The 15674-nt window shown below is 45.4% G+C and overlaps 1 protein-coding gene across 24 annotated transcripts in view; it reads left to right on the plus strand.

Annotated features, from left to right (window-relative positions):
* Positions 1-15674, plus strand: part of FBRSL1 (fibrosin like 1) — a 553269-nt gene that overhangs the window by 137371 nt on the left and 400224 nt on the right. For all 24 annotated transcript variants that reach the window (XM_075110636.1, XM_075110656.1, XM_075110637.1 and 21 more), the window contains exon 2: positions 12053-12253. In XM_075110636.1, the coding sequence (XP_074966737.1) occupies positions 12053-12253 (201 nt within the window). The remainder of the gene's footprint in view (positions 1-12052; positions 12254-15674) is intronic.

Here is a 15674-nt window from a genome sequence, read left to right on the forward strand (position 1 = left end):
GCATCTGTTCTGTCTCAGCCCTTTGCACATTGACTGGATTTTTTGGTTCTTGCCAAAGGGTTATGCCCATGTGAACAAATAAATATCGTGTGCTACATCTGTATTTCTCGCTCTGTGGTGTTTGCCATTGACAAGGTGCCGTGAACAGTAAATGAGAAGCAAAGTTAAGCCCTCAGAGACGTGAATCATGAGATGTACAAGGGCTCTTAACTAATTTGAGTGGGTTAGCAGTGATGAAAGTTGCTGCTCTGTATCGTGTTTGAATTCCCTATTGCATTTCAAAATTGAGGGCTAGCAGCAAATGGAAAACTTTGCATGAATGCCCCTTTCTCTAGTCTCTGGTAAAGCCTTGTTCCAGGCAGGAAAAAACAGGTCCTATAAACAAGCCAGCCTTCAGTTTCAGGTCTATGAAGAGTGGATTGATGTTTCTGGTTCTGAAAACTGAGCATTAAGAGAGACTCATAATTTAGCATGGGCTGAGGAAGTGGTTGCAAAGAGGCCCAGCTTAGCACCGCTTGGGTGGGGGAAAACCCAAATCCTCTGAACATGATGGCAAGAGGGTGGCAAAGCCGATGCAGGCTCGCACCGCTCGCTCTGGATTTGGTGAGGCAGCAAGGAGGGGGGTGAGTGACGGCACCTGCTCTGCTGAGGTCTTTCTCTGCAGCAGCGGGGTATTGTCCTGTCAGCTCTGCCTGCCCGAGGCCTTATTTGACATGCTTGGATAAGTGGATCGCATCATTTTGATTCTGCACATGTTCTGCTCTCTGCAGCTTGCTGGTTTTGTTCGCTCTTAGGCTTTAATTGTCTACCTTCCCGGTGGAGTGTTTGCTTGGTTACTTCTTCCTTAGTGGCAAGGGAGACTAAGCAGGCAGAAGTACAAATCCTCCTTCCCCTCAGGAGCATTAGCGATCGTGCCGATTTTTCTGTTTCCTGTTGCAAACTGCCGTACCCAAGAATTGCTGGTGTCATTTGCTAGCCTCATAAAAGTCTGTCCTCCCCTTAGCACTGCTCTTGCCCTCTGCTTCTTGCTTTTGACTTCATCTCCCAGAAGAAACTGGGATGGAAATGAGAATGAAATACGGGTTTCCTTTTTAAAAAGAAAATAAACCAAACCGTAAGGGCTTCCTATTGGAATGTGTTGGGATTGGGCTGCTATCTCATCTCCTTTGAAAATCCCAGCTGGAATTATTTAATGTCAAAGCATGGAATTTCCCAGTGTGAAATTCATTGCTGGCTAAGGGTGCAGTGGGGATTAGAGAGACATCACTTTGCCAGGGTAGGCGTTGCTGTCACTGCAGGAGACCTCGCACAAAGGGACGTTGCTGCTCTGTCCTGCTCCAAAGCTGAATCTTGGGGATGAGATTCTTCAATTCCCATTGAGGTTTCATGCTGTGTGACTGACAGCTGGACTTGGGCGGAATAAACCGGACTGGGAGCACTTTGCACTGCCTGGGAATAGAGAGGAAAAAAGGGAGAGGCAGGAGCAAAACATAATTTGCTGATTTTCTTATTTGGTAATGGGGTGGTTTGCTAGTGCGCTCCCCAAATTTCCCTGAGACCACTTCACAGTTGGGTGATTTTTGCTCATTTGGCTGCATGATAAAAGGGTCCGATGGGATGATTACAGTAATTTCTTCTGGTCCAAAATTAAATTAAAATAAAATAAAAATCTGTGGTGTGGAAGCCTGATGTCTTGCTTTAGCTTAGATAACAACACTTCCCTTAGGAGAAACCTCTTAAGTTTTGGAGGGTGTCTTCTCAGTTTCAAAGTAGTTGTAAAAAGACAAACCAGGAACATATTCAGACAGTACACTGGGTAACCACTAAATGCCTATTTTTTTTTCCCCCTCTGATCAAAGATGATTATTCTAAGTAGGCAACAGTGTCTGTCTGTTAGGGATCTATAAAGCACTTAAGCAAAATAGGGGCTGATAGCTGTTAGTGCACCGGCTGCTGCGGTGTTAACAAGGTGCAGCGTTGTTTCTGAGACTCATGAGTCAGCAGTGGTTTAGGTGATGGAGGGAGAGAGAGGAGTGCCTCTGTCACATTAAAAGAATAACCTTTCCGGCCTCTTTTTTCTAAACTGTTGATCTCTCTATAAAAGAGGATTTGCCCTGCTGTTCTAATAAGAGTTGTAAAATAATATATGTGTAATTAGAATTTAATAATGATTTGTGTGACTGGATCTGCAGCATAAGCTGGTTCAAGTGATTGTGTAACCTTTGCATTGTGTTCATTATCTAATGTTGAAATAACAGCTGGAAGTTGAGAGACTGACATGCAGTTTTAAAATTACAGAGCTTGAAATTGCTGCTGTCTGTAAACATATGAAAATCTGTTAATGACCTTTGAGCTCTCTGAAAATGTTTTCTAACATAGAATACATCAAAATTGCCTGTTACTGTAGTGTGTTTCCCCTTTCTCAGCGATTGCCTGGGATATAAATGAATGTTTTGTTCCTGACACAGATATCAGAATATTTGGAACTATTCTAGGAAGCCCTAAGGATATATGGAAACATTTGCTCGCTGCTTGTTTGTTCTAGCGAACCAGTTATAGATGAGCTGCTCACAAGCACGTGGTGTACTGAGCCACTCGACGTGGGAGAACATAGCTGCTGGCGAGACTGACAGCTGTAGACCTCTGTTGTACCATGCATTTCTCCAGCAGCATGTTTGAGGAGCGAGAGTGGCACAGATGCACTGTCCTGGACTTTTCATTAGCGTGTGTGACATTTAGACATTTAGAAAGGCATTCCTCTGCTGCTGGAAGTCGCCTCGCTCAGAGTTTTCCCCTTAGGTTGAAGTAATATGCTATGGGCAGCTGTTTGTGGAGGTGGCTGGCTTCTACATATTTCTTGTTGCTGGATCATTTATATTTCTTCTCATTTGTTTCCTAGCCAAAAGAAACTACCAGAGGACTAATTATTTAATACACACTCTAGACCTCATGACAGCTGAACTGAAAATTGTTGCCTACCACTGAGGGCAACTGCAGAGTTGGTAAAAAAATGCCTCTAGTGTCAGAGTGCTTAAACATGAATTAATTTATCATGCAGCACCAGGGATCAGGATATGGCTGTCTTTTTCTTCTGGAGACTCTCGCCCCTACAGTAGAGTTGGCAGAAGTGAATTTCTGAGTGTCTCCTTCAGCGCAGTGTTCGTTGGCTTTGTGTGAGCTGTGTCAAACTGCAGTTCAAGCTAAGCTTGCAGGCTGCTCTGCTGTTGCTGAAGAGCATTCATACCTCTGTTCTGCAGCGTCTTTGGGTATGGCACCCTTCCTAGGAGGGTGGTAATAAAGAGCGTGGGCTGGAGGCAGAGTCTCAAAACGTCCGCAGCTACTTGCAGAGCGAATGTGTTTGAGGCTGTCACCACGTGGGAGGTTCGTCTGGAGCTTTCATTCTGTAGGTGCTGTTGCCTTAAGAGCGGTACAATTTTCATGGCTATGTTTTAAAACTATGTACCAAAAAATAAGTGGAGACAACGTGTGTGGCTGAATCAGGAATCCTAGAAAACAAAACTTTGTGTTTAGTAGGTGGAAGCTTTGAATTGCTTGAGAAATCAGGCCAGAGATTCTTGAGTTCATGACTGAGCTACCTAAGGGTAGGGCTATATCTTTTAAGTCTCAAATATGAAGCTATTCACACGGCAGTCAGTGCAGTCATGATGTGGCTGGTAGATAATTTGTGCTATGAAGATCAAAACTTTAAATGCAGAAGTATAGATGGAGGAGAACAATTTAGGGCCCCTGCCTTTGGTAAATGAGCCATATGCCCAGTCCATCTGCCCAGCCTCAGGTTGGCTCAGCTCTGTTTCTGGAGTCCAGCTCATGGAAGCATGACACGCCCCTCAGCAGAGGTTGAAACAGTTGTGTCTTCTCCTTTTGCTATTAATTTTAAAGAGAGCACCGGTATTTCTAAGCGTTCCTGTCCATAGTGACAAATAGGCTGGAGCCATCTTTTACTCAACAGTGTTTTCCTGTTTTTCCTGGCTAGTTTAGCTGAAAATTTGTAATGGTGAAAGCGTCCAGCTGCTGTACCACTTTGCGCTGGAAGGACCCTCCTGCCTTTTCCTTTGGCAGCCTGGGGCCAGCTGGTGCAGCTGGAGACTTGGGATTGTGTTACTTTCCTGGCAAGATTGGAAGTGAGTGATGAAATGGTCACATCTGACCTCAAAGCAAGGAGCTGCTTCTTCAGGTCCGAATTCTGTCACTTGATGGGAGCTGTTTGAATTCAATGTGAGTGCCTGTTTAAATAATCTGGGGAGAAGGGGAATTAGTTCAGATTAAGTGTTTAAAGGCTGCTCTGTAAACAAGTGTGGGGTTGCTGCCTACCAGCAGCATGGGCCCAGCGGTGCCACTGAGTATTGGCACACTTGAGGAATGTCTTCCCAAAACCCTGGACATGGAGGGCGTGCTTGACCGTGCCGCTTACTTGCTTGGATACCTTTGGAAGTTTAATTAAGATTGATATCCCCCAGATCACGTTCTTTAGAATGGAGGTGTTAGGCATAGTTTGTCGCTTGGGAAATGTTGGGCGGCGTGAGGGCAGCGCGCGGTGCTGCCGCTGCCCTAACTGTTCCCTCTTGGAAGGGTGCTCTCCGGGACGGCGGGAGTTTGCAGGAGCGGCGCTTCGTGCGCGATCGGTCTGCAGGAGGCACGCACTCGGTGCTGCTCGGCGTTCGTACCCAGCAGTGCGGCACCGCAGCTGAAACGAGCTGAAGTAGGTGCTGTCAGATAAGCAACAAGCTTCTTTCCAAATCCTTCATATGCTACATAAACTGGGCAGGCCGAGCTCCCGGTCCTGGCTGAAAGCAGCTTCACCCAAAACGTACTTTTATCTGCTGGAAAGCTGGGCAGGGTGGCCTTGCAGTGCATCAGCAGCGCCTTTCAGCGCTCCTGCAGCCTATAAAAGCTGGGCAGGCTGGACTTGCAATATGCCTCACTTCATCTACCTGAAAATGGTGCCCCAGCTTCCCTTCAATCATTTAAGCTCCCTTGCTCTCTGACACACTTTCCGCTGACAGTAATTCTGTGAGCACTCGTCGGGCATTTACTGCCATCACTAGAGGAAATACTGATGGCTTAAAATGGGATCATTTCCTTTCTGATGGACAGCAAGCACCTGTGGGAGTTTTAATAGCTGTACAGTATGTCTGTTAGTAGGTAGAGAGGAAGGCCGGTGCAGCTCTCTGCGGCGAGGGGCCCGCGGGCTCCGAAGAGGAGGCTGGAGGAGAGGGAGAAGGCCACGGCTGCCTTCCTGTTGAGCTTGCAGAGTGCGGCTTGAAACGGTAGATTTTGTGCATCCATCTCCCCAAAGGGTGATGGTGGAGAAGGGTTTATACCGAAAACATGGACAACCATATGTTCACATTCATGCAGATTTCCTTGACTTCCTACTATTGAGAATGTGTTTGCTGTATATATTAACTCTTGCTTTTATCGTCCCCTAAATTACTGCTAAACACACTGTTTCCAGGTACTTGGGGCTACTGTGGAGGGAGAGGACCGAGGGTTTTTTCCTTGGATAACTGAGAACGAGAAGAATACCAGCCCCCTTCTCCTCAACTTTTTAGAACAATTACTGCTCAGCACTTTAGAGTTATTTATTCACGTCTTGTGCAAGCAAAACAAGCAATCAAAGCTGTGTAAAGTTGTTGTGGATTGAAATGCATTTAAAAGTAGAGTGATGCTGACCTTTCCTTTTGTAATTTTTGGCTGTGTTGTGTTGAGGTAACGTTTGTCCAAGGTGTTTCTACTTGGTATGGTGTCTTGAAGGTCCTAGCAGTAAAGGTCTTAATTCTCGGGAGACATAACAAGTGGGCATTTAGCAGAGTACCGGCAGCTTGCTCTGCAGCTCTTCACAGGTGACAGGAGCGCAGCCTCTGGTAATAAATTTGACTGTTTCAATTACAGTGAGTTTCTTGGTTCATCCACTTTTATTTTTAAGTTAAATCATGTATCATAAACCTGCAAACCAGTGGCAGCTTCAAATGTCTTAACATTTCCAAAGCTGTCTTGTCAAAAAGTCATCTTATTCTTGAGCTAAACATGTGACAGGGTCAGAGCAAACGTGATGCATTTTAAAAAGCAGGACCGAAACTCATCTGGAATATGTCAGCTACAAAAGGAGAATTGCAGTCTAAGGTTAAACTAGCAAGGATTTCATTTGCAATCATTTTAATTGATATTGATTGTGTTGCTTGAATGTAGGGTCAGAGCAGGAGTGTCCCTTCAAATCTAGGTGCTTTTTCTTGCCTTTTAAAAAAGCTTAAGTGGCTTTGGCTGAAAGGCTGGGGGCTTGAGTTACATTTTTAGTGAAGTTCCCAGTGGGGGAGAAGAGAGGGCAGGAAAGTAAAACAACCCAGTGTGTGTTATAGTAAAGGAAAAGTGAGAACTTCCCCACCCATGCAAACTGCAGCCTCCCGGCTGGAGATGCCAGCAGGCTGCCTCCCAGAGCACCCTGAGCTCTGGGGTGAGCGAAGCCGGGCTGGCCTCCTTCCAGCGAGGAGCCGCTGTGCCAAGCTGCGGCCAGTCCTTCCCCCTCGGCTCCTTCCCCTTTGCTGCGTGCCCTTTCTACCCCGTAGCTCTCCAGGACCGAGCTCTCAAACATCTCCTCTCCCACCACGGAAGTGCGCTCCTGCTCATTTTTAAGATCTCCACTTGCATTTGCAGCTTGTTCACTGCGTTGAGTTCCATTTCAGTCACCTCGGTGCGGTCCCGCCTGCTACCCTCTGGTAGAGTTACCTCTTACCCTGCTCCTTCTTTCTCCTTTTTTTCTCTCCTTATTATTCACCTCATTTCGATTGCCTGTTGGCTACTTGCATTTTCTTGTGCTGGCTCCTGTTCTCGCAGTGGTTTCTCTCTCCACGGACCCATCTTCAAATCCCTGCCTTAACGTTAATTCCATTTGAATTACTGTCTCCTGTGTCACCTTTATGCACCTGAACGGACAGTAGATTTCCCTTAGTAGAGGTCCTGTCTGTATTTGTAATGTGATTTGTCTACTTACAAAGCACAGGAATATTAAGTCAGCATTTGTTCCTATGTTGCCGTTCTATAAACTGGGTATCAGGTCAATAGGAATATTTTAAAAGTAGCCTAATTAAAAGTAAATCTGTTTCACTTGCTCCCTGAGCCAGGATCTCTCCCTGAACTATTAAACAAACACGTTTGACAACCCTGCTGCTAATTGCATTATAAAGTTGATGTAAGGGTAGTGCTTAGATCCTCGGGGGCTTTTCCATTGCCATCCTGCTGAGAGAAGCTGGAGGGAGAAACCGGGACAAGCAGGGTCAGTTTTAGAGGCAGCAGTGGGTTTTTCTGTTTCCTTTGCGTGGATCCTTTTCCTGTTTGATGTTCAGTGGGATATTTCACGTTCCCCAACTTACGGAATAAGTGTCGCAGTGAAGAGTTGTGGAGAGAGAAGCTGGAGGCTCTTTCCCTTCTGGGAAATCAGCCCATATAATCTTCTAAAGCCGGCAGAGGCAGTCTGGCAGGAGTGGAGTGTAAGCGGTCCTTGGCCGCATGTCTGAGCCTTGCAGTGTCCGGTGGGCCCTGGGGACAGGGAATTGTAATGGACTTGGTTTCGCACAGGGCTGCGTTTTGAACTGGTGCTTGAGGGCTGAGGGTAGTTATTTTATTAACTGTAGGTGTTCTTTTTGTCCTCTGCACCCCAGCAGCACGCTTGAGGTTTTTCATCTAGCTGTGTGGGTTTTGTACTTTTTTTCAGGTTCTTTAAGTGTTCCCTGTGTATGAAAGGTATTTACAACCCCAACCTCCCCCTACATGCTTTCTGAGATCTCGAAGAGCTGTGTAAACTCAGAGGATTAAGGCAGAGTTTGAGCTGGTCTGAGCAAACACGCAGTAATAACTCCAGCCAGCCGCTGGCTGTGGATGTGAGCTTGTGCCAGGGTCCGCTCGGGCTGGTCGTTATTTCCTGATCAAACAGGCAACGTGGAGTGCGCTGTGCAGAAGTCTCTTGCTTGCCATTTTAGGGCTAAGAACGGTTTCACTCCAGAGCCTAGGGCAGTGCACCCGCATTTTTCACGGCTTTATTTATAAACTGAGCAGTGGGCACCTTGAGCGTCTTTGGAGATTGCAGCTGTACCTGGGCGACAGAAGGAAAATGGCTTTTCAGGAAGGGGTGTTCCAAGTGATGAAGGATGTCGCCAGCCCTGCTGCAAGCACAGCTGCAGTTGCATAACTTTAACTAGCTTGGGCCAAAGAACGAAGAATAAAGAAAACCACAGATTTTTATTATGGACTCTCAAAACCTGTCGCAGAGTCTAGGTGACATCCTTGGATTGCAAGCCTGTGCCGAGGTCTTTGCCAGTGGATCTTCAGAGCTGCTGGTGTGCGAGGTAGGGCTGGAGGAGGAACCACAGTTACTTTTTCAGCTGAAGAGTCTTTGACGTCTGTACATCCAAATAAGCAAAGGGAGAGATAGAATCTGTATGTTTCATGGAGTAACTGCCAGGGAAGAGGCTCTAAAGAAAGGCCTAATTCTTCCTTATCTGTAACCATGCAGGCAATTAGAACCATCTGCTCTCCGTCTGCAGCCCAGGCAGACGAGGGGCCGCAGACAGAGAGGCCGTAGCCTGCCCTGGAAGGTGCGAGAGCAGTTCCTAAGTGCAGACAGGTAGGAGATGGCCCTGGAAGCAGTGAGTAGTAAGGAGCAAAATACTTTTGTGCGTTCTGGAACACGATTTGGCAACCTTCTTCTGGGAACCAAGAAGAGAGAATGGGCCTGGATCCACCAGCCTTCCCTGCAGAAGGGGATTTGCGGGCCCTGACAGCAAAAGTAGCCAGGACTGCCGACTCCTGGGTTGGGCAGAAACCCCAAGGCTAGATGTGAAGACCTTCTGACTTCAGGGCCTGACTTCAGACACTGTCGCTGTGTGAACCCATAGGCTTTACGTGACGTGCAAATACCTTCTGGTCTGGGCTTTTCTGGGGAGAAGGCTCCAGTGGAGCAGTTTGTCAGAGGGCCAGTCTTACCTGCCAGCTGGGATTTCTGGATTGAAGTCAAGGTACATCAATAAACCTTGTTCACTGCAGTGATGTGCTGTATATTCTGTGCGTGCTTAAATTTTCCAGCAGTTGCCTGTGCACAAGCACAGATGCACATCCAAAAATAGTAAGCTCTTGTGCTAAGTGAGGTCCCCGACTTGGAGGTCATAAACTTTAGTAAAAGAGCAATTGCTGGAAGGCTCTTTTAGTAGAGTAAATAGAAAGGAAACAAAGGAGGCAAGAACAGAAACAGTATTAGCCCCCTCCTGCTCTCTGCCTGAGGCTGCAAAGACGTCTGCATTTAGTAGAAAACAGCCCTGCTGTCACCCTCGTCTGTAAGGAGAAGCGGAGTCCAGTGTCCTGCGTTCCCAGAAAAAGCAAAGTCCTGTCAGCTGCATCCTCTGCTGAAGTGGGGAAACACAGGACCATGGAATAGGCTTTCTCGTCACGGGACCGAGAAGGTCAGCATCTTCCCCGCAGCTGTCCCAGACGTGCTGCGGAGCTGAGGATGTCTCCCTCTGCCATCCTCCTGCCGGAGGCAAGCAGCAGCCTCTGCTACCAGGGCTTGGGCCTTAATTCATGGCTGTTTGGAAAGTGCTTGAGATTCTTGGATGCAAGTGGCACTACAAGTGAATGCATTATTTCCTTGGCTTTGATCCAGCGATGACTGTATTCCCTGAATTAATTTTGCTAGGAGCTCAGTGATGAGACAAACCTGAAAATCTCCAGTCAAAATGGGGATAAAAAGCTAAATTTCTAAGTGGGGAGTTTTGTGGGATTCAGTAAAAGGAAAAACACAGATTTCCAGACTAGTTATATGGGGAAGTGAATTGTCTAAAACCTGCTGTGAATGTGCTGTGGGTGCTGAGGGAAGACTTTCCCATAGGCATTAACAGAGGCCCAATCCCCACGTGAAGCCAGCTATAATTTAAACTGAAATGGCCTTTGAAATCATCCTTAAAAGTGAATATTACGCGCTGAGCCAGGGGTGCATTATTTGCTGGTGCTTTTGGGTGGTGGCGTTCCCCTGCCACAGCCTCCTTCCTCCCTTACCAGGGGCCCATGTCACCTCCTGCAGCATCTTCCACGCGGCTGCTGTCACGTTGCAGCTGCATCTGGCTTGATGAGGAGGTGCACGTTTTTGGTGACTTCTGTTTCTAATGTTTTGCTGAGTATCAGTTAGCAGATGTCATTTCCATTGCGCTGGTTTCTGATCAGTTACTAAAGCTTAGCATTTTGATTTCCATCTCTGCAACTTCCCAGTAAATAGGACAATGTGACCTTCTTTAAGTGGCATCTCCAACTGCTGCTTTAGAGTGTTATCTTAAAACTAAAAACCGAAGTGAGCAACTAAACACTGATTTGTATTCCTCGTTTTATCATTCGTGGAGACTAATGCCAGACAATCATGTTCCTTGCTCTTTCACTAGTTGCGGACTTGGCAAGCTGAGCTGTATTCTGGTGTGTTCTGCACCTCTGAGACAGTGCTACTTCTTTTAGTTTTGGGCTGGGGGTTGTATCTTTGGGGGTTTTGCAGCTTGCTGTATATATGCATGCTTTAAGAGGAGCTTGCCAGCCACACAGGACTGCTGTGCAAGGTGTGCAGAGGCTGGGTGCTAATTGTCTCTGAGCCTGCTGGGTTGGAAGAGGAAACAGCTGTATGTATTTTATCATTGTGATTCAAATTTAAATGTTTCTGACCCTAAAGCGTCAGTGCATCGTCTCGCTTTGCAGGGACGGGTGACTTTAAGCAGTGAGTGATTTGGAGTGGAATCAGCACGTTGCACACTGAGGCAGTCAATTCGCTAATTAAACGAGAGGGGGAGGAAGTAATCTAGAGCAATCAGCAGGGCATTTCATCCCAGTTCCTAATTTTCTTTTTTGTTGGGCTTTAGTTTTTGAGAGACTAGAGAGCTAATGATTTTCCTGAGCTCTTTTGCAGTGCTGAAGGTGTGCGCGTTGACGTGAGCAAGTTGTATCGCAAGCTCCTTTCACGTAGGATACAAACATCCATGATGGAATTGCTTGAGTCAGAAGCGAGGCATTTAGAGGGGGGGAGGGGATGGATGAGGCATTTAGAAAAATTTCTGTGGCTGAAGTTGACAAATTTGGTGTGGTAAACAGTGCTTTTAAGGTATATGCTAATCTGGTATATTTATTGGGATAAAATTAATTGGGACAGAGATTCTGCAAAACATTCCAAAAAGAGTTTAGTTTTTACCCTTAAGCAGTTAATAAAAAGCATTGGGGAAAAATTTCTCTAGCTGTAGTGAACCGAAGTCGTAGTGATTTGGCGCTATTTCTTCACCTCTTTTTCCGCGTGGGGTGTGTAGGGGGAGAGGTCGATACACTGTCACCAAGAGTTCGGCGTTCGGCCCTCAAAGATGCCAGGGATAGCGGTAGTAATTCCCTTCTCTGATCTCACTTCCGACGTTAATCATTATGACATGACATACCCGCTTTTAAACCATGCTTAGGTTGTATGTTATAGTCCTGATTTAGGGCAGACGCTTAACACTTAGAGTGTTCAACCTCTGTTATGTGTTTAGATCCCATTGATCTCGGCTTGCTTATTGAATGCGTGATAGGCTTTAGAAGTGCATTTCTCCATATGAATGCAGCTGTGAATCGAGAGTGTCAGGCCCAGGGCGGGTCTGATATGTTGCTTTCTGAGATCAGAAACAAAACAAAATAAAAACCACCTCTGTTTCAGTTGAACGGTTGAAGGCTTTCCTTCAGGATGCTGATTTGTTCATGTGCCGTTGACGTACGGTTCCTGAATTAATCTGAAGCAAACTCATTTTCATAACTAGTTCCAGCATCTCTGAAATTAATCAAACACATAGCCTGGAGAGTATTCATCCTAATCTAATCTAAAATTACTGTTTGCATTGTACGTGCCTAATTATTCATCTTAAGTCATCTCTGGAAAGAACATGCTGTCTTGTTTGTGTTTTTACTCAATATTTATGCTGCTTAATGCTTAAAAGCAGTCTCGGAGAACTTAAAGAACTCACTTTTTTTTTTTTTTCCTCCCTTACAGAAGGACATGTCGCTAAAGCCTCAGGAGCGGAAGGAGAAATGGGAGAGGCATCCAGGAAAGAAACCTAGAGAATCTGAAAACTGTGTGACTGCTGAGCCAAGTGAAAATGGCCATAACAATGACGCTGGGAGCTCTGAGAGAGAGGCAGAAAGAGGCAAAGAACGGATGAAGAAGAAACTGCCCTTGAAGCTATCCAAACAGGTAGGGAAAATATTTCTCATCCGAAGCAACTGTATCGTGGCATTGGCCACTGTGAACTGTTGTCCTGCTGGTAGGTCGGGGTTGTTAACGTAACTGGCTTCTCTGGTAACTTGTGCTGGTGAAAACAGCGTCTCTTCTAAGATGTCTGGCCAAGTGCAAATCCTGGGTTGTGGGCAGGTTTCATAAGCTAACATGGAAGGCCAGGTGTGCTGGGTGATGTAGGAAGGAAGGAGCAGACCTCCCTTGTATCCTGCAACTTTGAGACAGCGTGGTAGTTCCCTCCATAGGTGTGTGGCTCGTGCAGTCGTAGACATAAACAGAAATCATCAATCAGATCATAGCCGCCTTTGGGAAAGACGTGCGTGTTGATGTGCACCTGGAAGTTGCAAACATGAGAACGGCCATCTCACGGATCACGTTCATATGGCCCCAGCACAGTATGTTGGGAAGGAGAGAATGTTGGAGTGTTTTAGAAGTGGAAAGTCAGTTTGGAGGAAGTTGTGCTCTGGGGAGTCTTTTCTCTGTGTCCTTCTAAAATGTGGTAGAGCATTAATGAATTAAGAGTTGTCATGCTCGAGGGGACAACTGCGGAGACTCCCATCTGAACCACAGCGTGCACAGAACCCAGGGAGGTGACAAAGAAGAGGCACTATGGCTGGCAGGCGATTTATCACTTAACTGCTGCTCAGCAGGGAGATTTGTTGGTGACTCAGTGCTCATTCATCAGTTTGAAATCCACATGGCACAGCAGCCCGTATCTATGAGCAAACACTTCCCCAGTTGTCTGTTAACATGGTGCCAAATGGCAGCCAGTGGGAAGACCAGTGTGTACTTGACCCTCCAACATTTGTTCTCTGCTAAGAAGTACACTACGTGAAAAGCTATTTTTTATTCTCTGTGATGCAGAGAAAAAGAGCTGTTTAACCCAAGCACACCTTCTGTTCTGTCAAACTAGTTCTGTACGTGTGCCAGACAACGAAAGATTGAATCGTCCAATTGTTGGAAGTCTTTTTTTCAGAGTTTCAGTATTTTAGGATTTCAGAGGATCGTTAAGGTTATCTAACTTCACCACCACATGCAATCTTTTGTGATTGTGGTGTTGTAGTGTACTTGTTCGGAAGGGCTGATGGCATTTCACGGGGCTCATGGCCCCGCTCTTCTGGTGGCTAACTCCTCTTATTAACAAGTCAGCAGACGTTTTGTTTTCTTCATTTTGATTTAAAACAAAGAGTTGGAATAAGTCAGTACCAATAACTTCCATAAAGACGTTAGTGCTCTTCTGCTGCAAATATTTAGGTTGCAAATCATGTAACCATATACTCCTAGTAAAATATTTGCCAGGTTTGTTTTCTTTTAACTCACAAAAGTGATACCAAATGTTTTGTTTTTAGACTCGTCAGTGTATATGGAGTTAAAATATATCAAGTTTCTTGTTTGTTTTTGCTAGTAGTTGAGTGATAGGGTTTCAGTTCTCCCTCTGGTTACAGGTGCCGTCAGCTTGTGCACAAATATTCACTCTGTGCAAATTAAAATGACTTTTTATTGCGGGTGAATAGATGCATATTTTAGTTTCGATGAAAGTTTGAGCAACTAGGATCCTTTTCTTGGCATCCAAACCCACAAAATGCTAAGTATGTATTTTACCAGAAGTCCCTGGCTTTGATATAAAATGTTTGGAAGCAATGGTGCTGGATGGTGTTCCTGCCCGCTGCTTACACCAGGATTGTGGTGTTGCGCCTCCTCAGCTCCTCTGTCTCTGTAAAGCTGCTCTTGTGTCAGGTTTTTTTATTTATGTGAAAAGGCCCAGACACCAATTCAGTGCCCCTTGCAAGGTACGCATGAAGCTGGCTCGCTTTCTGCTCTGGTCCCCAGAGTAACCTGACAAATGCTCGTGTTGGTGCAACCGAGTGTGGTGCAGTTAGAGTAAGGAAACAAGGAACACCACAGGAGATCCTTAGGTCTCGATTGCCACCAAATTCTCTCTGGCATGAAAGCCTGGCTTCGGTAAATACTACCTTTCTACGGGTTAGAGAGTTGTTCCTTCCGGTCCAAAATGACGCTGCAGGGAGCTCGGTGCATTCAGGTGTCTGCACCTTTGTGGATGTGTGAAGCCACCGCCAGCCTCTTCCAGCAACCGGAGCGAGACGGTTCGTCACCTGCTGCGGGGGAGGAAGCGGTTGTTAATAGTGACATCTTCTACGTGAAATTTAAAACTAAGTTTCAAGTAATGGTGACCACTAGCGATTTCATGATACTTCCTTAGAAATCTTAAGGGTAGGAGGTTTTGTTACACTGGCCAAACTCCAGTTTCTGTAATTATACGCTGCTGCCTTAGTTTACCAAACATTTGTTATTTGTGTTTCAGCTCTGGAAAATGAGGACACTGTTTTCTCTTTCTTCTGGCTAGTATTTGGCTGCTGTTGGTGATTAAATAGGGTATTCGGTGCCACATTCATGAAACCTGAATTAATCTGTCATTGTTTTATATTCCCCCCCCCCCGGAAGTATAAGTAACCAACTCCAAAAAGAGTGAGGAACCTGCACAAAGAGCGTAAAATAAAACCTGTGATGAATGACTCATTAATATGTGGTGCCTCTTCAAACAAGTCACACTTAAATTTCATCTTTTATTGAAAAGGGACGTTTTTAAAATACCTTTTATTATCCTAACTGATAGAATTGTGAAAAACAGGCAAGTTTTCAAGTCTGTAAGGCTGATGAAAGTAGGAGCAAAATCTAAGCTAGATGAACTAGACTATTCTTAGTTCAAACTAATTATGCAAATGATATAGACAAGTTCAACAATTTTTCCTTTTTTTAATAACCACGAAGTTCACACCTAGAATTCTGGTATTTCCTGCCAAGCTGTCTAGACAAATTGGCTGTAATATTAAGTTTCCTGGAATTTGGGGGTGATTTTTTGCATCTCAGGGTTATTAAACCTAGGTTTATACCTAATTTGGAAAGCTTACTGTAATTAATGCTAATTATATTGAGATGTTGCTTAGAAATTACTGCTCAATGTGAGGCTTTCCTTATACTCTCGTCCCTTCTCTTCACAATGCTACTGAATTGTCATCTTTTCTGCACAGCCTCCTCTAATAAATCAAATTGGGCATTATAATTATGGCATTCAGCTAATCCTTGCAGAGAGGTGCAAAGTGGTAAGCTGATTTGAGTGCCAGGTTGTCTGCTTTGTTAGAAAATTAGATTAATACTTCACTCCTTTTGACAAAGCATCCAGATTCCTATTTGCTCCTGAATATTGGGTTCTTCCATAGCTCAGGGTATGCGGAGATGGTTGTGGGAGCTAGTCAGTCCTTTCCTGCCTATTACTCCAACTGTGTATTAAAATCATCCAGACACATTTATCTCCTGCTGTAAACAAGCGGAGGAGGGAAAAAAGGGCATTTCAAATAGA

The sequence above is a fragment of the Phalacrocorax aristotelis genome, chromosome 15 (genome assembly GCF_949628215.1).
Source record: "Phalacrocorax aristotelis chromosome 15, bGulAri2.1, whole genome shotgun sequence".
Taxonomy (NCBI): Eukaryota; Metazoa; Chordata; class Aves; order Suliformes; family Phalacrocoracidae; genus Phalacrocorax; species Phalacrocorax aristotelis.